At 44.5% G+C, this 25,114-nt stretch overlaps 5 protein-coding genes across 10 annotated transcripts; 1 reads left to right on the forward strand and 4 right to left on the reverse strand.

Moving 5' to 3' along the window:
* Atg7 (Autophagy-related 7) lies at nt 1–24,491 on the forward strand. 3 transcript variants are annotated; one of them, XM_064685356.1, is made up of 9 exons: nt 16,726–16,976; nt 17,044–17,577; nt 17,836–18,039; nt 18,101–18,245; nt 18,308–18,655; nt 18,710–18,874; nt 21,187–21,483; nt 21,560–21,676; nt 24,405–24,491. In XM_064685356.1, exons 1-9 carry the CDS (start codon nt 16,786–16,788, stop codon nt 24,453–24,455), a joined length of 2,052 nt encoding a protein of 683 aa, XP_064541426.1. In that variant the 5' UTR covers nt 16,726–16,785; the 3' UTR covers nt 24,456–24,491. The 3 variants fall into 3 exon arrangements, with proteins under 3 accessions (XP_064541427.1, XP_064541426.1, XP_064541425.1); XM_064685355.1 differs by lacking the exon at nt 24,405–24,491 and adding an exon at nt 21,749–21,900; XM_064685357.1 differs by lacking the exons at nt 16,726–16,976; nt 17,044–17,577; nt 24,405–24,491 and adding exons at nt 1–188; nt 21,749–21,900.
* sug (sugarbabe) lies at nt 50–2,824 on the reverse strand. 3 transcript variants are annotated; one of them, XM_064685359.1, is made up of 3 exons: nt 2,694–2,824; nt 994–1,335; nt 50–922 (listed from the first exon to the last, which is right to left on the reverse strand). In XM_064685359.1, exons 2-3 carry the CDS (start codon nt 1,212–1,214, stop codon nt 154–156), a joined length of 990 nt encoding a protein of 329 aa, XP_064541429.1. In that variant the 5' UTR covers nt 1,215–1,335; nt 2,694–2,824; the 3' UTR covers nt 50–153. The 3 variants fall into 3 exon arrangements, with proteins under 3 accessions (XP_064541429.1, XP_064541430.1, XP_064541428.1); XM_064685360.1 differs by having other exon boundaries at nt 994–1,332; nt 2,694–2,822; XM_064685358.1 differs by lacking the exon at nt 2,694–2,824 and having other exon boundaries at nt 994–1,429.
* LOC135430621 (uncharacterized) lies at nt 6,621–7,971 on the reverse strand. The gene has a single exon (XM_064685367.1). It carries the CDS (start codon nt 7,116–7,118, stop codon nt 6,678–6,680), a length of 441 nt encoding a protein of 146 aa, XP_064541437.1. The 5' UTR covers nt 7,119–7,971; the 3' UTR covers nt 6,621–6,677.
* NAT1 lies at nt 8,072–16,419 on the reverse strand. The gene is made up of 4 exons (XM_064685353.1): nt 16,292–16,419; nt 10,391–13,662; nt 8,370–10,297; nt 8,072–8,309 (listed from the first exon to the last, which is right to left on the reverse strand). Exons 2-4 carry the CDS (start codon nt 11,146–11,148, stop codon nt 8,131–8,133), a joined length of 2,865 nt encoding a protein of 954 aa, XP_064541423.1. The 5' UTR covers nt 11,149–13,662; nt 16,292–16,419; the 3' UTR covers nt 8,072–8,130.
* Nucleotides 18,908–20,907, reverse strand: LOC135430607 (32 kDa beta-galactoside-binding lectin). Of its 2 annotated transcripts, XM_064685345.1 has the most exons (4): nt 20,844–20,907; nt 20,415–20,496; nt 19,701–20,288; nt 18,908–19,281 (listed from the first exon to the last, which is right to left on the reverse strand). In XM_064685345.1, exons 1-4 carry the CDS (start codon nt 20,869–20,871, stop codon nt 18,996–18,998), a joined length of 984 nt encoding a protein of 327 aa, XP_064541415.1. In that variant the 5' UTR covers nt 20,872–20,907; the 3' UTR covers nt 18,908–18,995. The 2 variants fall into 2 exon arrangements, with proteins under 2 accessions (XP_064541415.1, XP_064541416.1); XM_064685346.1 differs by lacking the exon at nt 20,844–20,907 and having other exon boundaries at nt 20,415–20,550.
* Nucleotides 24,492–25,114: the final 623 nt, after the last annotated feature.

Raw genomic sequence — 25,114 nt, forward strand, 5'->3', positions numbered from 1 at the left:
TAAAATTATATAAAGTTTCGTAGGTTTTTCATGCGCAATTCAATGCAAATTACATACAACAGTCTTTATTGAAAACTAAACGATAATTTTAACATTAATGACAAGAGCTAGTGTGTTAGCCTGATGACTAGAGTGAATCGCCCGGCATGGCCTTCAACTTCTGTGCACGCGCAGATCAAGCGGCGTGGGTAAGTCCAGTTCCATATCCATAGAAAAGTCCTCGCTGTGCAGATAGCGATAATTGTGCTCCCGCGTGCTCAGCCAGTAGTCTGTATTGTGTTTGGGTCGCAGCGTATAGTCGCTTGCCACGTTGTCACGCTCAGCCATGTCCAAATAGTAGGGTGTTCTGGGTGCGGTGGGGTCTGGCTGTGGTGCGGCAACGGGCGCTGGCAGCGGCTGCGGCTGCGGCTGTGCCAGCGGCAGGCAAGTGTAGGGCGACTCGTTGCCCTCGAGCATGCAGGTGGAAGTCTGGCTCTGAATCAACTGAATGCTGTGCTTAAAGGTCTTCACGTGCTTGCGCAGCGAGGAGGGATCTGTGTAGCGTTTCTGGCAGCCGGGCACCTTGCACATATACGGCTTTTCCATGGAGTGTGTGCGCGTGTGCTTGAACCGATCCGAGGAGTTCGAGTAGGCCTTCAGGCAGCCCTCGAAGTGGCACTTGTAGGGCTTCTCGCCCGAATGTGAGCGTATGTGTATTTTGAGATTTTCGGCACGCGAGAAGGACTTCTCGCACAGATGACACCGATGCGGCTTCTCCTTGGTATGGGTGCGCACATGGACGAGCATCTTGTAGCGCGCATTAAAGCCGCGCTCGCTGCGCTGACAGCCGCTCCAGCGGCAATAGTAGAGGCCATCGAGCAGCGAGGCGATCGCATGACGTAAGGTGACGTGTTGGGCCAGCGCCTCCAAAGATTCAAAAACTCTGCACAGACCGGAGAAAGCAACATCAGTAAACTCTGTCGCAAGGGACGCTGTCGAATGCTCGAGACTCACCTGCCGCAATCGTGCCAATTGCAGAGAAAGTCGCAGTCGCTGCAGCTGCTCTGTTCGCTGCAGGATTCTGTCGGCGAACCGGAACCGGAAGTCGAGCTCTGCTTCGTGCACTTCATGATGACGGACTGCGTGCGTGGACTCAAGCCGGACTCAACAGCAGCTGGAGCAGGAGCAGCGCGCGGCGGTGTGATCGGAGGTGTGGGAAATCGGAGGTACTGCATCTGCGGCAACTGCTGTTCGGCCAGCCAGCTGCCGGGTCCGGGCTGTGCTAAGTACGGCGGCGTATTGTACGGCGTATAGTAGCTACTCGGCGGCGGCTCGTAGTATTCGCTGCTGCTGCTGCTGTGACAGAAATTGGGCTTTTGTACTAAGATATCCATTGTGTTCAGGTTGTGTTTGGTTATTTGTGTGTTGCGTTCGCGAGTGCGATTGCCAAACGAATGAGCCGCTCGCCTGCAGACATTCGTGTAATATTGAAAGTTCTGTGCGCCGATAAGGAGAGACTGCGCCGTACGCTTATCAGGAACGTACGAAGGCTGTGGCCCGCAGACAGGCCAACGGGGCGCTGGGGCCGCCGGGGTGCAGGTGCTTGTTAGCACACAGCCGAGCCGAGCCGAGCAACGGCGGACATCCGTGCCGAAACGGCATTTGGGCCAAGTTAGTTGCGTGTGCGTATCACAAAAAGAAATGTCAAAAAGAAGCAGATACCTCTGGCGGGTCTGGGCGGGATCGGGGGCGGTTCTCAAACCGGGGCAAGTGCACACATGATGTACGTGAGTGAAACACCGTCTGCTCCCTGCTGCGCACCGACGGAGCGGCAGCGGGACGGGCGGCGCGTGACAAGCGGCTGGCTTGGCGCTTATCAGCGAAACGCACCAGTGGAAAATCGCTCTACTAGCTGGCTGTGTGTGTGTGTGTGTGTGTGTGTGAGGCATGTGTGTGGGCAATGATCAGCCGCAGCAGCAGCAGCCTCTATGGGGGGTGCTATCGCCCGTACACGGATTGCACTTCGTACTCTCAGAAAAAAAAGAAAAAAAACACGAAGCAAGTCACTGAAATCCCCTCCAGCTGGTGGCCGTATTACGTACAGATAGAGCCGGCGGCGCGGTTATCGTGCCGAGTCGCATTCGATTCGGTTCGGATCGGACCTGGCCAAGTCTATAGCGTACAATCCACGATGACGCTGACATTTTGGGGCAGCAGCAACATTTGCCAATGCCCGCCCGTCTTATCAATGGGCAACTCTGGTACGCCGTCTCCGCCGACTGTGTTTACTTTCGTGTATGTTCTGTTCATTCAGCCGAAGGCCAAAACACCCGAGGGGGGGTAAAACACTGGGACTGCTGCCATATCTCTACGCCGCCGACGCTCTGCTGGGTGGTTAACTTATCAGCTATAGCTGGCGCAGTCTGGCCACATTTGATAGGAAGTGAATCACAATTCATATGTTGTTGCTGTTGCTGCTGCTGCTGCTACTCCAATCGCGGGGGTCTTACATAAATAACCACTCGGAAATGGTATGACATCAGGGCCTACGATTAGCTCAAGGCGACTGTCCTACAACCCCCTCCCCCCACCTCTCCCTCCCCCCTCTCGCCGCCTAAATCAAGACAATGTCAGTCGAATGCAGCAGGTGCAACCGAGAGAGCTGTAATCGAAGTGCGCAAAAAATGTCATGATTTATTTTTAGATTAACTTACAGATACGAACGCCAGAACGGGGTATCGCCCTATGGACTGTAATTATTCGGCTCGAAGTACAGTTGTCGCCTTTTTCTGCCTACGCATTGTCATTAAAATCTGATAAAATTATTGGACTGAAGTTTATCAGGGTTTCCATAATACAAAGTTAACAAAGTTCTATAAGAAAAAGAATTTCATTCAGCCAAAGGCTAACTATGCCCAATTTATGGTTGTTATATACTTCCTATAATACCGCTTAAGAGTTCTCAAGAATATTCCAATATGGGAATATGAAGTAATTACTAGAGCTTAGGAAAATTTTGCATACACTAAAGACTTCTTGTAAAGACTGTTATATGAGAATTTGTAGTTAAAGGTCGGGCTGCTATAAGAATTTTGGGTATAATAGTCACATATTAGTCAATGGGCTTAAAAATGCTTCTGGGAATATCGAAACATCTATATAATTTATAAATTGTGCAAACAGAATGTACTTAGACATTATATAGATATATCCTAATCCATTCTGTAGATAGATCTCTCTGATATCCAGAGAGTTATCCCAGGAGTATCAAAATGTATATAAAAAAGGCATTTAACCATACTTGAATACCCTACTTTTTATAAACCTGTGTAACAGGCAGAAGAAAGCATTGTCGATTCCAATAGTATATTTATTTCTTGATCCAGAATATTTCACTATTAAGCATCAATAGCCGAGTCGGTCAAGCTCTCAGAATCCTCCAGAGCTAGAGACTTGATATTGTGAATGTAGTTCCTCCTAATTATGATTTGAGTATACAAAATCGAAGAACATTACAAAAGCATATCCCAAACTAAGGGGCTAAGGATTGAAGGGTATACAGAAGGAAGCTAGAACTTTTGCGACGGCAGCTCCGCGCGGGTTACAGGGAATCTCCTAGTCGGTCACAGCCGACTCTTGTTTTCTTAATAGATCTGTAAAGCCTTGAGCTCGAATTTAAACCAAATTATGAATGTAATATATATTAACAATCGTATTGACTGGACCTAGAAATATTTCTTGAAAATTTTTCTAAACAATTTGTGTTTTTTTTCTCATTGATTTCGACTGTTGCGATCTTCTAATTGATACCCTTGACCTGAATTTATTGCACAACATGCGTAATATTCCGTGAACGAAAATATTTATTTTCCATAATATTTAAATATAATAATAAAAATCTGGATTCTCTGGTTCCCCTGAAATAAAAAAAAATGTGAACTTTGTATGGCGCGAGCTGCGCTTGATAAGCGACCATATTGGAGCCGGGCCGGGCCGGGCATATAAACGAGCTCAGCCAGCTACCACAACAACAATTGTCCGGCATCGCATGTCGTCTAACAGCTGCCCCACTACCACTAGCATGCCCATGTCCAGACCCATGCCCATACCCAATCCTCCAGAGATAAGCAAACAGCAGCGACAGAAATCTTCCCTATTAGAGGTGAACGCGTGCGCCGCAAACTGTTTTATTAATTTTTCCGTAGTAAAATATTTAAAATAAGAAATGAAAATAGACAAAAAAAAAAAAACAAAACAAAACAATCCCCAGCAAGTGCGCCATATAGAATGCTTGAGACTGGGCAAGTACAATACACAATAACCGGCTCGATCCGGTTACTTGGGGCTCTGTCACATTATGATGTTCAATATTTCTATCAAATTATAACAACATACTTGAACTGATAGCGCCAGGGGTCTGGCTGGCTGGCTGGCTGGCTGACTGGCTGGGGCTGGGGCTGGCTAAAGGTGCCAACTCTTGGCGATAAGCCGGAACGAGTCTCGCATTGGGGCGTGCGCTCAATCCGAGATTCGAGCTGGGCTTCGGCTTGGGCTAGGGGTTTATCAAAGGCCCAGCCTCTCAATTTGAATGCGACAAAATGTTACGTGGGTAGATGCGCGCAGAATTTGTCTTGGAAGTGTCAAAAACCCGGTGTAGAATATAGAGTTGGGTCGAATACTCCAGTCTCTTCGTATATTATTGTTCCCTTCTCACGTGGAGCGTGAATCCCTTACAATCTTAAGGATAGCGAGTGTAAACCTTAGTCGGTAGGGTCTATGCTTAGACAGAACTGACAGAACCAACAGGAAATAGTTGCTAAAATAATCTGGAACTGTGCAACACTGACTTCTCCAGCGAAAACCAAGGTTTCCGGGTTGAGATCCTGAATACTGAAAAAGGAAATGCTAAGATTGAGAGTGTAAACCTTAGTAGGTAGAGTCTATGCTTAGACAGAACTGACAGATCCAATAGGAAATAGTTATTAGAATAATCAGGAACTGTGCAACACTGCCTTCTACAGCACTAGCCAAGGTCTCCTGGCTTAGACTGGAAGAAAGCAAAGCTTAAAATCCTTGGAATCTTAAAGATTTCGAGTGTAAACCTTAGTCGGTAGGGTCTATGCTTAGACAGAACTGACAGATGCAATAGGAAATAGTTGCTAGAATAATCTGGAACTGTGCAACACTGTCTTCTTCAGCACTAGCCAAGGTCTCCGGGTTTAGACCGGAAGAAAGCAAAGCTTTAAAGTCAATCATTCGATTTTGGCAAATGCCAAAACTGGAAACAAGGAGCCATAAATTTGGTGGACCCCTCGCCGTACGTTTGACCCTATCGGAGGCAAACTTCTGTGGAGTCAGTCGACTGCTGATATGGCCTGGAATGGCGGCAATCTAAACGCTGGTCAGCAACAGACGTGCAAAGTCCAAACGTGGAATCCAGAACGCATCAGGCCAAAACATTGACAGTATCCCATGCAACTGGAGCATGTAACTCGAACAGGTACATTGTCTGGGCCCAAATGTTATCTCAGCAGCAGACGGTTTGATATGCCAAAAAAAAAAAAAAACAAGAGCTGGTCAAAATGAAAATGAAATATCATTGCCAGACTTTCATGGGAGCCGCGGTAGCAGACGCTTAGTGCCATGTGCTATATTTATAAACGGTTTACTATTTTTTCATTTATTGTTGCCGTTGTTGTTGTTGTTGTTGTTGTTGTTGTTGTTGTTGTTGCTGATACTGCTGACAATATCTCGTCTAGACTGCCTATTATTAGAGGCCAAAAATTTATGAAATTTATTGTTATAAATTTTCCACAACATCGCTTGGGTCTTGCAAATAAACCCAATCAGTTTAAATAGGGCCAATTACTAGGTTTAGTTGGAAAATACCATCAAAAATGGGTTTTATCTAGGCAGAATTAAAAGATCTTAAATGGGTTTTATCTTAGCTGAGCTTTAAGGCCAGAAAGAAAAAGTTATTCTGGCAACAACTTATTAAATTTTTAAAAATTCGTATGATTTTCTTTAAGCCTTGTAGAGCATAAAGAAACACAGATATATTGCATAAAAGTTCTCTTAATAGACAGCAAAACTGATGCAATCTCTGGTTTTGATTACATTTTGGCAAAGGTTCACAGCACGCGCACAAAAAAAAAAGAAATGAACAAGAGAGCGACTTATCAAGCAGAATATTATTGTTTTTTATTATTTTCGGAAGAGGCGGGGGGTTGAACGACATTGACATCCAAAAGCGATAAGCCGCAGGCAGCGCAACACGTGCGTGCTTTTAGGGCCAATCACACCTGTACCGAGTGGCCTTTAAGCATGGCCAACTATATCCACCACTGCACACACATTTTGCAACACTGTTTCGAGGCTTTTAACGGAACTTACTCGTAGGGAAAACAGAACTCTGAATTATTGATGAATATGGAAAAGCGCGTAGCATACGAATTTTGCGCACGTTTGAACTTGTGACGCACTTCGAACTGTCTGCAATGTTGTCCGGAGCTGGAAGCACATCCAACGATGTCCGTGGGGTCCCGGCGCCGGCAACCAAAATAAACGCCCAGCATTGACCCACACGGCGTGGCTCACAAATAAATATCGGAATATTGGTATATAAATAAATGCAATATACATTTGCTTAAGCGACTTTAATCACAATTATAAATACACAGACAGCGGCTGCGGCTGCCTCACACGAACAGCTCCAGGTTGTTCTGCATATAGCTGACCAAGGCACTCTCGAACTGGGTGCGGGTCATGCTATCCAGTCGCAGGTTCATGCTCACATAGAACTGGCGGCGATAGCGCATGCTCAGCTTTGTGGCCAGCACCACGGAATCGCTCTGCCCGCTCTCGCCCATAAATGTGGTGGACACTATTTGCTGGCTGGGCGGACGTGCCGGCATGGCTATGGCGAACTCGTCCAGGCGCTCCGCATCCTTGCCGCTGAGAAAGAGCATTGTGCTGCCGTTCATCTTGAGCACGCGCAATGTGACCTGCAAAGCGCCCGCATTCAGTTGAGCCATGTGCGAGGTGAAGGCTTCCCCAGCGCCCAAAGGCATTTGTTGTTTGCTGGGCCCATCGCCGCCGGCTTCCACTTGCTGTGTTGGTAAAACGGCACAGCTTTCCATTTGTGTAGTTATCGTTTTTGGTAAAAACAAATTGAAAAGAAATGCAAAACTTCTAGAATTTACAATGAAATGCAGGTTTTTTTGTTAGATCGCAGTGTTGCCAAACGGGCAAGTGGCACAGGGCTGCTAGCTGCTCAAAAGGTGTGTTGGGCAACGCTTGGCTTTAGGCGCCAAGGCGAATTGAACTTGAATTTTTTGAGGCGAATTGAATGAAACGCAAAATATTCGCCGTTCGCAGTGTTGTTTTCATTTTATTAAGGCTCTATTTGAATGTGGGCGAGTTTTTGTTTTCTATTTCATTTTCGAGTTAAAATACATACATATTACGATTTCGATGCTAGCTCCGAACATTTGAGCTGTGCTGTGTACATTTATGGATACATAAGAATCAGGTTTTCTATTTGTTTTCCTTTCGATTTGAACTACTTAAATACAATATATAATTGAGGGCTGTGCAAGTAGCAAAAGCAAAATAAAATTAAGGGGAATTCATATAAAAATGAGAACATTTTGTTAAAAAAGATCAGTTCCGCTTGGATCATTCGAAATGAAATTCACTAATTAATTTCTATACGTTGTAAATGTGTTGCTTTTTTTCTTATTTCATTGTTCTCTGAAAATTCGCATTGGAATCGTATTTAGTTAAATATCATATTGTTTATTACGTTTGCGTCTATTGCCGTTTTATTTATTTGTGGTTAATTGTTAAAGTTGCTTGAACTTGAATGAATATCAATTAATTTGGATTAAACTTGTAGCTTTTTTTCTACTATAATTTGACTAACATTTGCAACCGCGATTTCAACTTTCATCTTGTTTTATATAATGTATTAATGTTTTTTTTTTTTTTGCTGTTTTTGCCCTTTTGTTCTTTTTTTTTGTTGAAGGTTAATTTTTTTGTTGTTTTTTTTACGTTTTAGCTGGTTGCGAATAAATATATATATATATATAGAGAAGTGTTATTACATATATAGTGTGTGTGTGTGTGTGGTTATTATGCATATTGGGTATTTCAATCCTCATCGTCCTCAGATTCGGCCTCCTGGAGCCAAGTCAACCAGGCGTTCACTTGGAACAGCGCCGAGCCCTTGCCTGGGTATTTGTCAGAAATCTCCTCCTTCCATAAAACGAATGCCTCCTCCTCAATGATCTCGGAATCGTACAGATATTTAAACCAGCGACAAAGCATGCCTGAAATATAAATTGTAAAAATAAGAATTGATCTTTAAGGTATCTCATGGTGTATCTCACCCTTGGGGAAGTTCTCGTTGTAGCAGAAGAGCTGCAGGGCGTAGAGCGCCATTAGTTGCAATTCGTTTTGGCTGAGGAAGGTCTGCAGCATCTGGCTGTAGGTCTCCAGCATGGCCTGTTCCTTTTGGGTGACCGACTTCTCGGGATGCTCCTTGGGGTCCATGTTGCTGGCGAGTGTTGTCTCCTTGGTTATATACTTGACCACAACGGTCATGAGGGCCTGTATAAAGCCCGGATCCTTGTAGTATTTGTTGTCCACATTGGCCTTGACCCATTTGTAAAAACTGTTTGGATTCGGATCGCTCTGCAGCTGCTTCAGCATCTCGGCTTGGACCTTGAGCAGCGGATAGAGGAACGACAGCTGTCGATCCTCGAGAATTTCAGCCAAACGCTCCTTGTTGCGATCCACTTCGGGCAGGCTGTTCATTAAATCGATTTTGCTGGCACGGAACTTCTCCTCGAGCGCATCCTTGCCAATTGTCTTGTGCAGCTGCTGCAGCACGAGCAAAAACAACGGATAATGCTGTCCATTGTCCGTATAGTTGGCAATGTCATTTAGCTTAATCAGTGCCGGCTCACAGACCGCCTTGCTCAGCACCGAGGCGACCAGAGCGGTTATCCGTGGATTCAGTGCCTCGCGCTCGTTCATTTTGTTCACCAGCTGCTTGAAGATCTCAACGATGACATTCGGCTTAATGCTGGACAGTTTGCGCAATGTCTGCAGGAAGCGCACGATACGCTCCAGGTATACATCATTCACACGGTCCAGCACCTCCATCAGCAGATTGAGGCACACATCCTTCAGTGATTTCTCCGGCAGTTTTAGCTCAACGAAACCCTCAACCAGTTCCATAAATTGATCCGGTTTTGTGGCTTCCACCATTGTTGTTTCCGATTCGATTGGCTCTTCGATCGTAATTTCATCATTTACAGTTGGTTCATCATCTTGCTCCTCGTAGTAGAACTTCTCCTTAAAGTAGGCCGTGGCCTTCTTAGTCATCTCCTCCTTGCTGGGTCCCTTGTCCTTCTTCTGCTGCTGCTGCTGCTTGCTCGAGTTGGAGGAGCCTGACGGTGTTGTGGGTCGCTCGAATGCGCCATTCTTTGCTAGCTGCTCCCTGCTGTCACCGCCCGCAATTGTCTTCTTCTGCTCCATGCTGTGCTCAGCTGCAGTTAACTGGCCGGCTGTGCCGAAGTTGGGCGACGAGGATGTCGCCTTGAGGCTCTTCTCGCCCAGCTGATGGGTCGCGAGCAGCGAACGATTGTCCGCCGCACCATACTCGGCCGAGGGTGTGGACGATGGACGCGTCGGATTGTTCATCAGATGCGATGTGGGCGTGCCCAACAGCGGATAATGCGAGTTGGACAGCTGCGACGACGACGACTGCTGCGTGCTGGAGTTGCCGCTGGGTGGCGTCGAGATGGGCAGCGTGGCCGGAAATTTCTGATTCTGTGATGCGGCACGGAACAGCAACGAGTTGGCCGCCGGGCGCATTTGCAGATTCTCAACCGAATCCTGATTGGTTGTCATCAAATTGCGCTTAAAACGCGGCGCCAATTCTTTGCCGCCCAGCATCAGCTGATTTCCGCTGCCGTATTGCCCGTCATTGTTGCGATCATTGTTCCGATCGTTGTTCCGGTGCGAGCCGCCGCTGCCGCGAGAATCGTCGCGATTGTTGCCACCGCCACCACCTCCACTTCCGCCGCCTCCTCCTCCTCCTCCGCCATTGCCAGCACCGTTCTGATTGCTGTGCTTGTTGTTGTAGCGATTGTTGTAGTTGCCACCGCCGCCGCCGCCTCCTCCTCCTCCTCCGCCGCCGCCGCTGCCACCGCTGTTGCCGCCGTCACGATCACGATTGCGATCGCGATTGTTGTACTGGCGATTATCACGATCACGATCCCGATCCCGATTGTTAGCGCTTGTAGCAAAACTGTGGAGAAGAGAGAGAGAGAGAGAGAGAGAGAGAGGGAATTAAATATCTGTATAAATCGTCTTGTCAACCATTTTCCCCGGCTATACTTACGGCGATACAATTGGCGATGCGCCCGTCACACTCAGCCCGCTGAACATGTCATTGTAGCCGCCGGGCTGTATATTCAAATGGAAACGATTCATCCAGCTGTCGTTGTCGCGATCATTGTTGCGCATATCGCGATTGCGATTGGCGAATGGCGTGCGGATGATTGAGTCGTCGTCCGAGCGTATTTGCTTTATGGGGACGGGTCCGTCGGAGCTGCCGCCAACCTTGCGTGGTATCCAATGATTTTGTCGCAGCTCGATGACATCCTTTAGCATAAAGCGTATCCTTGGTGGATATTCAGTTGATTTTGAACGACGTTCCAACGTCTCAAAATACTGGTTCATCAGCTCTTTGCCCTGTTCTGAATCCAGATTCTTGCCGCAAGTCTTGAGCAATTGAGCCAGGCATTCCATGTCCTCGCACATTTCCTGCGCACCGGCCGTACGCTTCTTCTTCTTATCCAATAGCTCCATAATGCACGCGTGCAATACGTTCTTGGATAGCATATCCAGCTTATTGAGCTCACCAATAAACTTGACATTGCCCAGCATTCGCTGTTTGGCCAAATGACGTCGCTCCTCCTCGTCGGCCTCATTCTCGGGCGGTGGTCGATTATCGTTTGCCTCATCCCGCTTCAGGCGATTATTGAACTTATCGCGACAGACGGCGATCAGCAGACGCAGAAATGTGCACGAATTGTTTGGATCCTTTTCAAATGATGGCGCTTCCTCGGACAAACGCTTGCACAGCTGTGCATACATAGACGAGTATTTGGGCTCGTCCAAGGCTTTATCGAAGATCAGCAAGATGACACCGTTCAGTATGACAATTGAGTTAAGATCGAGCTTGAGCAGTTCATCGCTCAGCTCCTGGAATTTTTCGGGCGTCAATTTATTCAATATGCCGCGCACACGCCGGAAAACTGCATCATTTTTCTCGCTCTGCGTCAGGCCATGCTGTGGACGCAGCGATGGCGGTATCCAGCGGCCAGTTATGGGCTGCTGCTGCTGCTGTTGTTGTTGCTGCTGCTGCTGTTGTTGTTGCTGCTGTTGTTGTTGCTGCTGTTGTCCAGCTGCAGCTGGTGCTGATGTGGCTGTTGATGCTCCTCCTCCTGCTGCTCCTGCTCCTGCTCCTCCTCCTGATGCTGTTGTTGGCGGTGGTGTTGTGGATTTGTAGCTTTGTTGTTGCTGTTGCTGCTGCTGTTGTTGTTGGTGTTGTTGCTGGTGCCTCGAGCTTTGTCCACGATCGTAACGCTCCTCGTTGTTGTTGCTGCGATAACGATTTGATGATGCGTGTCCGTTGCGTTCGCCGCCGCCTCCTCCTCCGCCGCCGCCTCCACCGGCGCCGCCTCCTCCTCCGCTATAGCGTTGATGTGCCGGCGATTCGTCTGCGTAGCTGTCCCTATAATTGTCCCGATTATCCCGATTGTAGTCGTCGCGATAGCGTCCGCTCAGGCTGTGGCCAGCATTGCTGCTGCTGCTGTTGTTGCTGCCATCGTTGTTACCGCGTTGTTGTCCGTAATTTGACTTGCCAATTGCCGAGTTGTTGCTGCTGTAATGACGCTGTTGTTGTTGCTGCTGCTGTTGTTGTTGCTGTTGTTGCTGCTGTCCGCTGCTGCTGCTGTTGTTGATGTTGCCGCTACTGTTGCCATTGCCATTGACCGTCTCGTAGCGCCCGCCGCTGCGATAGCTGCTGCCCGAATTGGTGCTTAGATTGCGATTGTAGCTGACGCCATCGGAGCTCGTGTGATAGTTGTTGCGACTACCACGATGGACTCCCAGACTCCCGTTATAGTTGCTCGAGTTGCTATCAGCGTTCAGCGTTTGCTGACTGCCGCCGACGCCGCTGCCGCTGTTGTTGCCGCCGCTGCTGCTGCTGTTAACGTTGCTGCTGTTGCTGTTGTTGTTGTTGTTGCCGCTTGTACCCAAAATGTCACTATTTTTGTTATAGTAACGCGACGACGACGAATCGTTTTGATATGATCGTCGAGGTCTTGGGCTTAGCTCCGAATCGTGTTGACGAATTTTGACGGTATTCTTATTATAGCCAGTGGAGTAGTGTCCGCTTGGGCCACCAATTTGTCCGCCTACGCCAGCAACTGCTGATGAGCCGCCGCCGCTGCCTGATCCTCCGCTCGTACGGCTGCCGTTCCGTCCGCCCAACGGCGATTCGTTGCTGCTGCTGTTCCCAGTTGCTGATTTGTTGGCACGATAGTTGCCGCCCGTGTGATTCGTGGCGTTTGTTGTGCCCTTGTCGATCTTGACCAGATTCTTGAGATTGTTGAACGTATCGGTTGCAGTGGTTATGGGCAATAGATTGGGACTTGTGTTGAGCAGAGTCTTTTGGCCAGTTGACGCCGTTGTCGTTTGTGGTGTCGGTGGTGTTTGGCCTCCGCTGCCGCTGTTGCTGCTGCTGTTGCCGCTGCTGCTGCTGGTGACGCCTAGAACGGCGCCGCCGCCTCCGCCTCCACCGCCGCGATTGGTCAATTGGTCGTAATTGCGCTCGATAATATCGTTTGGTTGGGCCGTTATTATCAAACGCAAATCGTTGACGCCGCCGCCGATGCTCGTCGTGTCACCGGTGCTGGTGCCTCCCTCAATGGTGATCGTTTTGGCGCTGTGGCGAAACTGATCTATGATGACGCCTGCCTGATGCCCGTTGCTTGTACCGTTAGCCCAACGTTGCGGACTATCGTCGTAAGTGTGCAAAAGGGGAGCGGCGTCGTACGTTGATAGTGGAATGGTGATAATTTTTCTCTATCGACTTGGGAGCGAAAAAAATTACAATTCCTCCTCCTCCTCTCTCTCTCTCTCTTTTTTTAGTTGGAAGCGTCACGGAGTTCGTGAAGGCCTCTCTCTCTGTAGTTGGGTTGTTGAGCTCTGTTAGTTTACGGTGCTTCTGTTTATTGGATCCTGTTTGATCTGTCTCTCTCTCTTTCTCTCTGTTCTCCTGTGCTGTTATACAACACTACACACGCGAAACAAAACAGAAATTTTGTATAGTACACAGACAGACACACGCACACAAGAGACACACAAAATATATATGTATATATATATATATATATATGTTAAGCTGTATATGTATAGCTGTAAATGATGGGGCTCCCTTCGGTTGCTTTGTCCTAAGTCTCTTTCTCTTCTGCTACGTCTGCTTCGTTAGGTTCTGCGTGCGCTCTTCCGGGTTTCTAATGTAATTTGTATAGTCAGATAGATTCCTGTCTAATCGGATATTGCCTGCTCCGTTGCTGCTTGCCGCTTACACTTATAGGAATCCTGTTGATATATAGAGAAAGAAGCCGTGCCAAAAGAATCTAATTAGAAACAAGTTTGAGTAGGGGGGAAAGTTTCAAATTATATGTACACAAAAATCTAGACGAGACAAAGTTGTGTGATATGGTCTAAATATTATACATACGTACAGGGGTATACTGACAAATGTGCAAATGAAAACTGAGAGGATATATACAGTTATACACACATTACAATAATATTTTCAACCCAAGAAATCTCCAAATAAATCAAATTACCTCGAAATTACTTTTCACACTCACGACTACTTTTGTTTATGCTCGTTCCTTTTATATGTATGTTAATAACAGGGCAATGAGTAATAAAGCTGCTGCACAGCTGTTAAAAAACACTCATTCGTTTTCATTTACACTCAAAAATGAAAAAAGCTCGGCTTTACAACTAAAAACAACGGTTGTTTGCCAAAGCACTCGCTTAGTTGTCGACCGATGACAATGGGAAACTATCAGAAGTATAAAACTGGAATTTTAATGAAAATAACCTCGCAAAACACCTTCAAGTTTATTTCACTTTTCCCCCACACACGACGCAACGCAATTGAGCGCCACAAGCACACATAAATACTTATATATGTATATACAAGCAATTGCTGTGTTCTCGCTCAGCTTGGGGAAATTTATTGTATGTATTTATGTATGTTTGTGTGCGTGTAAGTTTATGTACAGATGCGTGACAGTGTTGCCGTCTTGCGGCGCACAATTATAGTGCGCAGCTAAAGTGCATTTTATTAAATGCAATTACTTAAGGTGCTCAATACACAGTTTTAATGCATTTAAATTGATTTTAATAAGCAAACAATTTGACTGGGCAGCTGTGCTCTGCCAGGTCGTTCGCTTTTGTTCTTTGTTGGCTCTTTCTTTGTATTGCGCGCGCTCCGTTTGCCAAGTTTGAACTCCTCTATATGTAAAAAATCAAACTGGGATGTGGATGCTCACGTATCATATACACAAACACACACATACATACATTTGCGAACGTGTGTGTTTGTACTCATTTTGCTAGACGTTGCTGCTGCGCACAAGCGCGCAAAAATTTCGCAGTGTCAGTGTCCTTTGCTTGTGTGCGTGTGTGTGTGGAGGTTTATGGCCTCTGCTAGAGCTTTTGTTGGTTCGCAGTTTGCGCTCTGCGCCATCGAATTAAAGTATTTTGACCCCAATAAAAATGTACTAGATGGGTGCGTTGTTTTGTTGATTAGCAGTGCTTAGCATAAACAAAAATATATAACTTCGCAACGGACATTATCACATTTGTACGCTAACTTTTACACTTTTGCTTATAAACGAATTTCACTCAAAGAGAGTGTGTACCTATTGGAGAATCATACCGCATATCAAAAGCTCCCAATCTGAAGCAACCCTGAGCCTGCTTTGCATTTAGTTTACTTATGTATATATATAAGTGTGTGTACGTGACTGCAATTTAATGCCTTCCAAACACCCCCCAAAAGTGTCCAAAGTGTAAAACCACCCCAAAAGAATGTGCACATATTTCCGCCCTTTCAAGCGTTGCAGCGCAAAGACGTCGACGACCCCGACCCGAACAGACTAAAATCCGATGCCGCGTCAAGAGACCCAGTTGTGGATGATTTTGACCTCAATTCGAGTGAGTCGTGCACAAGCGTTAAGTAAATCCCACTAGAAAAAAACCTGATGCCGTTTCCAATGACACACACACACAAACACACAGTTACAGAGCGAGAGAGGCAATAAAACTGAATTTTACTTGGTAAATGCGTAAATTACTCTATTCAATCCAATGACCCGCCCTGGTTTTCTTCTAAAGCCATAACCCGGCCTGTTTTCAATATGCCTTGCAACTAGTTTTTTTTTTTTCACTCTTTATTCAATGCTTTCGTCATGCACATTGTACAAAGTGCACACACACACACTCACACCATGAATATGTCCCGCATGTGTGTGCGTGCAAACGTGTGTGGCTGTTTTCGAAGATAAAAGCGTACACACGGAAAATCAAAATGAAGCTGCATTGAAAGCGAATCGAAAAACTCAACCTTACTGTGGAGAGAGAGAAGAGAGGAGCGAGAGCAGCAGCAAAGCAACGTCAACAGCAGTTTTTCCGCTGTGTGCCGACGCCATTTTGTTTGCTGGCACTTGACGTTGCCGTGCTGCTGCTGCTGCTCTTCTCGCTCTATCTACCTACATGTGTATGTATGTACTGTATATGCATACATACATACATACACATTTCTTTGTATTTTGAGTGAATCATTTTTTTTTTCGATTTCTTTGTCAATTTCATGCAGCGCATTTTACATTTTTCTTTCAGTTAAGCTTTACGAATTCCCACCGTTAGGGCAAAACACTGCTGCATTATTTCACATTTATTGATTTAACGTCGATTTGCTGCTGTTCTGTGCGAAGAAGAAACGAGGACGTCTTAAGCGTACATATGTATGCATGTACATCATGGAAAAGTTTTTGAGGCTATAATTTTTTTTTGCCTTTTTTATAACCTTAGTACACTTTGTATTAGAATTCAAACCAATATTACACACTTCTATTAATTTTCTTGTTATAATTAAATACAATCTTAGTAGTAGGCTCTGAGCTTTCTCCGCCTTTATTGTACTAACCTCTATAAATTACTGACTGTATGGCAACTTTTTTTGCGAAAATTACTACCACCAGTCCGACGTGCTGCAAGACAATCGACTGTATTATCGGGTTTTGCTATAGATGGCGTGCTCCGCGATATTTCTATAAATATCGATGTGCGACCATCGATAAAAGAAAAGTGTGCTCTTTATTATCGAATCAATTTGTTATTTTTATATATAATGTGCGATTTTAATCGGATGCATTTTTAGCAACTCAATTAAATTCCAATTCTAAGTACTGTAAATACTCTAGCTACTGATATTTAAGAAACAAACAGGACTTCCGTAGTCAGTGTGACCCTACTCTTTCAAAGCTGTGTGCCAATCGATAGTGTTGCACATCGCACAGCTGATCGTTTTATTCTCATGCCGTTCCCTGCTTGTCACTTGTTTCCCCATTGTTTGTTTATATTGTGCACTGTGGGGGTGTGTGTGCATCGGTCCACTGTTTTTAACGACAAAGTAGCGCAATGAGCGACAATAAAATTTTACAATTCGCACCTTTCGAGTCATTTGTGTCGCCCACCTTCTGGCACAAACTGGCCGAGCTGAAATTGGATTATGATCGTCTGTCCGATACAGAACGCCCAATTTCTGGCCACTACACAAATCGCAAGGCGTCCGGCTGTCTGCTCGAGGTCGACTACAGCGCATATAATAGGTAAGCGCATAATAATGGGGCAGCTGATAAGGCCAAAGCAATTAACAGTCGAACGAACGATTCACAGTGAAGCGCAGCCACCAAAATTCAGCCATGCAGCCGTTGGGCATATTTACAATAAAAACACAATTGAGGAGTTCAAGGCCCTGGACAAAACGGCCCTGCTGGCAGATGAGGGCAGGCAACTTTTGGCTGATATGAGCAGCGGACGCGCCTTGAACGATGCCAGTTTATTGGCACGTTTCTTTGTCCTATCGTTTGCCGACCTCAAGTGCCACAGCTATTACTACTGGTTCGCCTTTCCCTGCCCGCTGACGCCCACCCTGCAGCTGCTAAGCGACCCCATAAAACTCAAAGCGCTGCCCAATTGTGACGCCTGCGTCGACGCTATACGCGCGCTGCCTGCCGAGGCGCAAAACTTTTTCGTCCTGTATGTGAACGAGGGGGCGGAGGTGTGCGAGGCGCGCAGCCTGAGCGCTGCCTTGAGCCAATTCGATGAGCAGCAGGCGGAGCATTATTATTACTGTTTCGCTGATCCCAGCGAGTATGAGAATCCGGCCTGGCTAATGCGCAATTATGTGGCCTTGCTGCTGCAGCAGTGGTAATTATTGAGTTAATGTGCTAATTAATTACCGTTGTTTTTCATATGCACTCAAAATGTGCACTACGCTCTCTTTTTGATTTGTCAGGTATCCGATAGTTATTAGCTCTTGTTTTTGTTGTTGCGATGAGTGCACTAAAAGAGAGCAAAGCAGAGAGCGAGAGAGAGCGAGCGAGAGCGTGAAGAGCGTTGAGCGCGGCACTTTCTTACACTTATACAACAACACTTGACTCATTTAAACACTTTTCACTCGTTTAGTCCCACTCTGGTTGGCAAACCGCTCAAATTTTTGGGTCTGCGCTACGATCAGCAACTGCAACTGGACAACAGCCTAATTTGGCACGTGTCCCAAGCGGAGGCATGCAGCTACTCGCAGCTGCAGTTTGTCGGCTGGGAAGCGAATCGCAATGGCAAAATGGGTCCACGCATGGCCAATATGCGCGACAGCATGGATCCGGCCAAGTTAGTTGCACATCAATAATCCACAAATGTCCCTAGTTATCATTTTTTACATTCTCAACAGATTGGCGGAGAACTCGATCAACCTGAACCTGAAGCTGATGAAGTGGCGCCTGGTGCCGGATTTGAATTTGAATATCCTGGCAGAAACCAAGTGCCTGCTCTTCGGCGCCGGCACACTGGGCTGTGCCGTGGCCCGCAATCTGCTGGTGCGTCCACCTGGCTCCATATCGTATTTATCTGTTAAATATATTGTAATTTATTGCCGCAGTCCTGGGGCTTCAAGCACATCACGCTGCTGGACAGCGGCAAAGTCGGTTACTCGAATCCGGTGCGCCAGAGCCTCTACACGCACGCGGACGCAGTTTCTGGCAATTGCATGAAGGCACCCACAGCTGCCGCGCATCTGCTCGAGATTAATCCCAGCGCCGTGACCAAGGGCTATGTACTGGAAATACCCATGCCCGGCCACACCATAGGCGAGGCGTTGCGCGCCCAAACGTCGCAGCATCTGCAGCTGATCGAGCGGGAAGTGCAGGCGCATGATGTCATCTTTCTGCTCACCGATTCCCGCGAGAGTCGCTGGCTGCCCACGATGCTGGGCGCGGCATATCAAAAGGTTGGACACGGTTAGCAATGTGCCCGACCCGTATTAATCCCCATATCCCCACAGATTGTCATCAATGCGGCGCTGGGCTTTGACAGCTACCTGGTCATGCGGCATGGCGGCACGTGGGAGCTGTTGGGCGATAGTCCCAAGGATATCGAAGGACTCAAGTGCATCAGTGGGCAACAGCTGGGCTGCTACTTCTGCAATGATGTGACCGCGCCGGGCAATGTAAGTACCCAACCGAATCAAGCTTTCACCTAATACTTTAACAAAACTCTCAGACTTTATAGCATATAGTTAGTAGTATACAGAATGCACCCATTTATAAACAAAAAAAGGAAACCTAAAGCTAAGCGCACTCGTAATCATGTCGCGAATATTTCTCAAAGCCGGCGCACGTCGGATCGCCCGTTTGGACGTGATCGACGCCGGTTATTTGCACCACGAGGCCATTGATCGCGGTCACCTTGAAGCCCACCAGATTCATCATGGCATTGGGCGTGCGCCAGGCGTAGCTAAAGAAATTGTAGCCGTCCACAGCGGTTAGAACTTCGCGTTCCGTAAAAGCCAAAGCCAGTTTGAATTGCTGATTGAAAACGAAGGGAAAGCCGCCGTGGCGCTCCTCGTTACCGAATCTGCATGGAAAAATATGAGAAAGTTTTAGCTTCATAAAATCAAGTCAAGCTTTAAGCGAGCTTTTTAGCAATATATTTAAGCTCGCTTAAAGGCTTTTAAGCTGCGCCTTAAGTCTAGCTTCAAGCGAACTTTATTGTTAATGAAGTTGCGCTTTAATCTCTTCTTTTTTAGTTTTGTAAAATAACTTTATATGCAACTTAAAGCACTCAACAGCTTTAAGCGAGCTTTAATGTGTGCTCAATACGCTAGTGAGACTTCTGTGTAGTGTTGGAAAAAAACTTAATGTGAAAAGCGCAATAGGTTAAGCTTTAAGAGAGCTTAATTGAGTTTCGCTTTAGCAGCTGAGCTTTAAACGTTCCCGAATGTTAAGAAATGTTCGCTTAAAGCTTTCAATTGGCAGTGTTGTAAAACGACTTACTCAAAGTTCTTGTTCATGCTATTGCGCACCACAGACTTCTCATCGAAACGCACGCTAAAATGTAATTCCTCGCGTTTCGTATCCGAATCGGTAAACTTGATGATAAACTGTCCGCGTTTGTTCTCGAAGCAACGCGCCGTGATCACAATAACATGGCCGGGACTGTAGAGTATGGGCTGATCGTTGCTGAAGGCCTTGAAATAGTCGGATGCATGTATGGCCGGCCAGGGATTGGGAAATACGGTGCGATGATCGACCTGTTTGATCACCTGGATTTGATCGCGTATCTCGACGGCGCGTAACGCATTCAATGGCAAGCGATAGCGAAATGTGCAGAATTCGCGACTGTTGATGGATATGTGAAAGCAATCCTCGCAGGCCAAGATATAGACCATGAAGAACTCGCCGCTGACAATCGGATTGGGCAGGGTTATATTGTCCATAACCTGCGTCTCCTCCTCGCCCCAAATCCCCTGCAGTCGGGCATTGCGCACAATCGTATCATTGCGAAAATAGCAGGAGAAACGTAATCCAATGTCCGCGTCCGGATTCACCGTCGACTTGGCCGTGCACAAATTGATGTGGAACCTAGAATGCGGGTTATACAATTGTTTAGTTGCGGGTGTTCGAGTTAGTCATGTTGCCCCGATAAGAGACCCAAGTACACTTAGTCATGTTCTCTGTGGGGTTGGGTTGGGTTGGGGTGTACTTTACCGGGCGGCTCCGTCAATTGTCTTGGCCACAATTTCCAGCACATGGCCGAATTCCAGGGGATGCGACAGATTGCCCGAGTACTCTGTTAACATTTTCAAGCAATATTTATTATTGTTATAGTTGTTTCGGGTTGATTTTTTTAGACTTTATCGATGTTGTCGGCTGGGCGAATCGACATTATCTCACGGAACGTTCAATGAAAACAATATTTCTTTCTGAGCGCTGCGGCTGGCGCTCATTAGAATTTTGTTGCTTTTTTTTATCTAATCAGTAAACGACTCGAGAGCTGTGGCAAGCGTCCACTTCCAGTCCGCTCCGCTTTGCGTTATGTACTTTTTATTATTTAAGTTAATTTTTTGTTGTTTTTCCTTTAATTTTTTGTTGTTGTTTTAATTGTTTACTTGGCGCTCGCACGCTCAGCTGACTTACCTATCGTGGGGGGAGTCATTTTGTTCATATATGTATATTTGTAAAGCTCACTGCAACGTTTGTTGACACTGTAAAACGATACCAAAAAGCTTGCGCAAGCTCGTATGCTGTTTAAAAAGCGAGCAAAGCTTAGCTGGGCCCTGCAAAATGTAAATAAATGTTATTAGCTGCATACCAAGCTTACAGTTTGTATGCTGTTAATAAAGCAAGTAAATGTTAAGTGTAAACAAATGTTATGAACTGCAGACACAATTGCGTGCAGTGTTAGGCAACAGGTGCTGTACCTTTACAGCTGTAACTCATACAAAAATGTAAACATATTCTGTTATTCTGTTATTTACAGTCGCTTAAGGATCGCACACTGGATCAACAGTGCACTGTTACGCGACCCGGCGTCTCTAACATAGCGGCCAGCTATGCGGTGGAGCTGTTGGTGGCCCTGCTGCAGCATCCGCAAAGGGAGCTGGCGCCCGCCTACTACGCCAACACTCGAGCTGGTCAGCAGCAGCATCAGGAGACGCCGCAACTGCCGGAAGGACTGTTGGGCATCTTGCCGCACTCCATACGCGGCATGCTGTGCAACTATGAGAACATTTTGCCTGCCACACAAAAGTTTGCGCAGTGCATTGCCTGCTCGCAGGTATTCGATAATATAAATATATATAAATATATATGTAGATATGTACAGATAACGTATACCTTGTTCCCTCTTTTAGCGCGTTTTGGCCGCTTATCGCAGCGAGGGTCACGCATTTTTGTTCAAAACCTTCGAAACGGCCAAATATCTGGAGGATCTAACTGGCATTTCAGAGTTTAAGCGACTTAACAGTGAGGTAGGTTGATTCAATTAAACTTTAACTAAGTTTAGATTAGGTTGCCAGTAATATGTTTTATCTATATTCCAGATAATAGACTTTGATGATGATCAGTTTGATATGTCCGAGAGTGATGATTGAATTTTAACCAACATTTCATTTTCTATTATATTTAAGCTTAAAGAGTCATTCGTCTAACACCAAAAAATATATATGTATGTGTGTTTTTTGCTAATACCAAACCATTTCTTTAGACATTTCTCAACTAGCAATATTGTCTTATGATAATACAAAGTTATGTGGAGTGCATATTCCCCAGGATCAACGGGAAATTGCTGTGACATAATATCAGGAACCTTCCACCTACCTGTATTAGCCTTAACACAAAGGGATTTACAAATGGATGCAGATAAGTGAACCAAAAGTAGAAAAATCTCTAACCATATAGGGACAGGTGTGATTCAGGTTCGTATATCCATTCAACCTCTTGAATAGTTCGTTTACCAGCACAAATCTCTTGCGGTTTTTGAAGAACTCGCACATATCTGCATTCTTATCATACAACCACGGATGCCAGCCACCACGTTTACGCTTGTAGAATTTAAAATGAAGCTTAACTTAAACTGAACTTAAGCTTTGCTTGGATCTAAGGAGTCAGTATTTTGTTATTTTAGCTGCCATTAACTTGTATATTACTCACAGGCATACAAAAGAACCATAACTGGAGCACTATTATAGATGCAAAAAAACTAGTGCATCTAATTGTGAATAAATATATATTTAATCTAAATCCAAAAAGCATAGATCGCAAATATATATAAAAAACATATATACATAGATTACATTGAATGTTATGTTAACTAAACAAAATGTAAACAAATGTTATGCATTGCAGACGCAATTGTGTGCAGTGTTAGGCAACTGCTCCTGTCTGTTAATAGTGCAAAGTGTAAAATGTAAACAAATGTTAATACTGTTATTTACCCAGAATGTTAACTTAGGTATAGAAACCTAACTATGCTGCTCTGTCATTTACAGGCGAAAGATCTGGAAGGTTTAGCTGGCATTTCAGAGTTTAAACGACTTTATAGTGAGGTAGGTTGATTCAATTAAACTTTAATTAAGTTGCCAGTAATATGTTTTTATCTTTGTGTATTCCAGATAATAGACTTTGATGGCGATCAATCGCTAAACAAACCGAGAAAGTAAACATTACTTTACATATTTCTCAACTAGTCGGAGTAAACAAGCGAGCCGTTGACTTGAAAAAGTATTTTCTTTTTGTGATACCAAGTTGTGTGGAGTGCATATTCCCCGTGATCAACGGGAAATGGCTTTAATATATTATCGGGCACGGTCCAGTCCATAACCTGAATTTCTGTATTAGCCTAAACACAAAGGGATTTACAAAAATAATGCAGATAAGTAAGTCAAAAGTTGAAAAACTCTAACCATATAGGGGCAGGTGTGATTCATGGTCGTATATCCATTCAATCTCTTGAATACTTCATTTAACAGTAAATATCTCCTGTGGTACTTGAAGTACTCGCAAATATTTGCATTCGTATCATACAAGAACGGATGCCAGCCACCACGTTCCCGTTTGAAAATCTTTAAATTAACCTGTAACTAAAGGAAATCATTTAAAAGATAATACTTTCGTATGGTGTAGAGTTAATACCTACCTCTGTTATGGTTTTTATCAGTTTATATCGCATGTTCATGACATATCTGTTGCGATTTATAGCCTTGATTTGACACTGCTCCAAACTGATTATATCCTTTTGATGGGCGGCGCACGTTAGTCTGTTGATCTTGAACTTTGCTTGGATCTACAAGATCAGAGTTCTGTAATTTTGATTTTCATTAATTTATATACTCACAGGCATACAGAATAACCCCAACTGGAGCACTATTATAAGGCCCAGTGCATGAGCCATGATCCATACGCTGACTGAATTAAATATTACAAAAACCTTATGATATATATAGAAGAGATTTGACATTTATATATATTACGCAACAAGTTCTAGTGCGGACTTGATTGTGGATTAATATATATTTAATGTTATCTATGAAGTATAGATCGCATTTGTTAGGCAAATGTAAAAATTGCTATACATATATTATTGTATATTAGTTTTTTTAATGTTTTTATAATTTACATAAAGAGATTTAATTTTACATAGACTGATAAGAATAATATGTTGAAATTTGTATGGTTTCGGTTCATTGAACTAGTTCATCAAATTTCCCACTAGTTGATAATTAGCGCTATGTTTTTCCCTACAGAAGTGACGACAATTGTTGTTATTCTTTTTTGTTTTTAAGTATAAATCAATTTGATTATATTAGCATCATAATATTCTTAGTAGAATGTCTATGTAAGTGTAACAGGCCAAAACATGTGCCATAAATCAAGATACTAGCATAAATGACGGTTTATTAAACTCGAGAATGGAATGTAGAAAGCTATAGGTCAATAGTTTATGCTAATGTTAAGTGTATTTGGGGTCAATGCTAAAAATAGTGCGCAGGCAAAAATAACTGGAAAAAACGACGAGTAGAGGATGTGCTCTTTAATCCCTTCACATGTGTGCGCCACATTTACAGTTTGTTCACTTTTTTTTTGGTTTTTATCTAGGTATTCGATAATATAAATATATATAAAAATATATGTTTATATTATCAAACTTTAACTAAGTTTAGATTAAGTTGCCAGTAATATGTTTTATCTATATTCCAGATAATAGACTTTGATGATGATCAGTTTGATATGTCCGAGAACGATGATTAGTTTGCTTTTAACCAACATTGTATTTTCTATTAATTTTAAGCTTAAAGAGTCATTCGTCTAACACCAAAAAATATATATGTATGTGTGTTTTTTGCTAATACCAAACTATTTCTTTAGAAATTTTTCAACTAGTCGGAGTAAACATACGAACCGTTGACTTGCAGCAATATTTTCTTATGGTAAGGATCATTGTTCCCCAGGATCAACGGGAAATTGCTGTGACATAATATCAGGAACCTTCCACCTACCTGTATTAGCTTTAACACAAAAGGATTTACAAATGGATGCAGATAAGTGAATTAAAAGTAGAAAAATATCTAACCATATAGGGACAGGTGTGATTCAGGTTCGTATATCCATTCAACCTCTTGAATAGTTCGTTTACCAGCACAAATCTCTTGCGGTTTTTGAAGAACTCGCATATATCTGAATTCGTATCATACAAAAAAGATGCCAGCCATTACGTTAACTTTTGTAGAATTTAAAATTAAGCTTAAACTAAAGGAAATCATTTAAATATTAATAGATATAAGATAGTTACATACAAAAGAACCATAACTGGAGCACTAATATAGATACAAATTTCTGCATGAATACGCAAAAAAAACTAGTGCATCTAATTGTGAATAAATATATATTTAATGTTATCTAAGAAGTAT

Source organism: Drosophila montana, unplaced genomic scaffold, assembly GCF_035044405.1.
Source record: "Drosophila montana isolate Dmon_TW-CO22-7 unplaced genomic scaffold, ASM3504440v1 contig_3031_1, whole genome shotgun sequence".
NCBI lineage: Eukaryota > Metazoa > Arthropoda > Insecta > Diptera > Drosophilidae > Drosophila > Drosophila montana.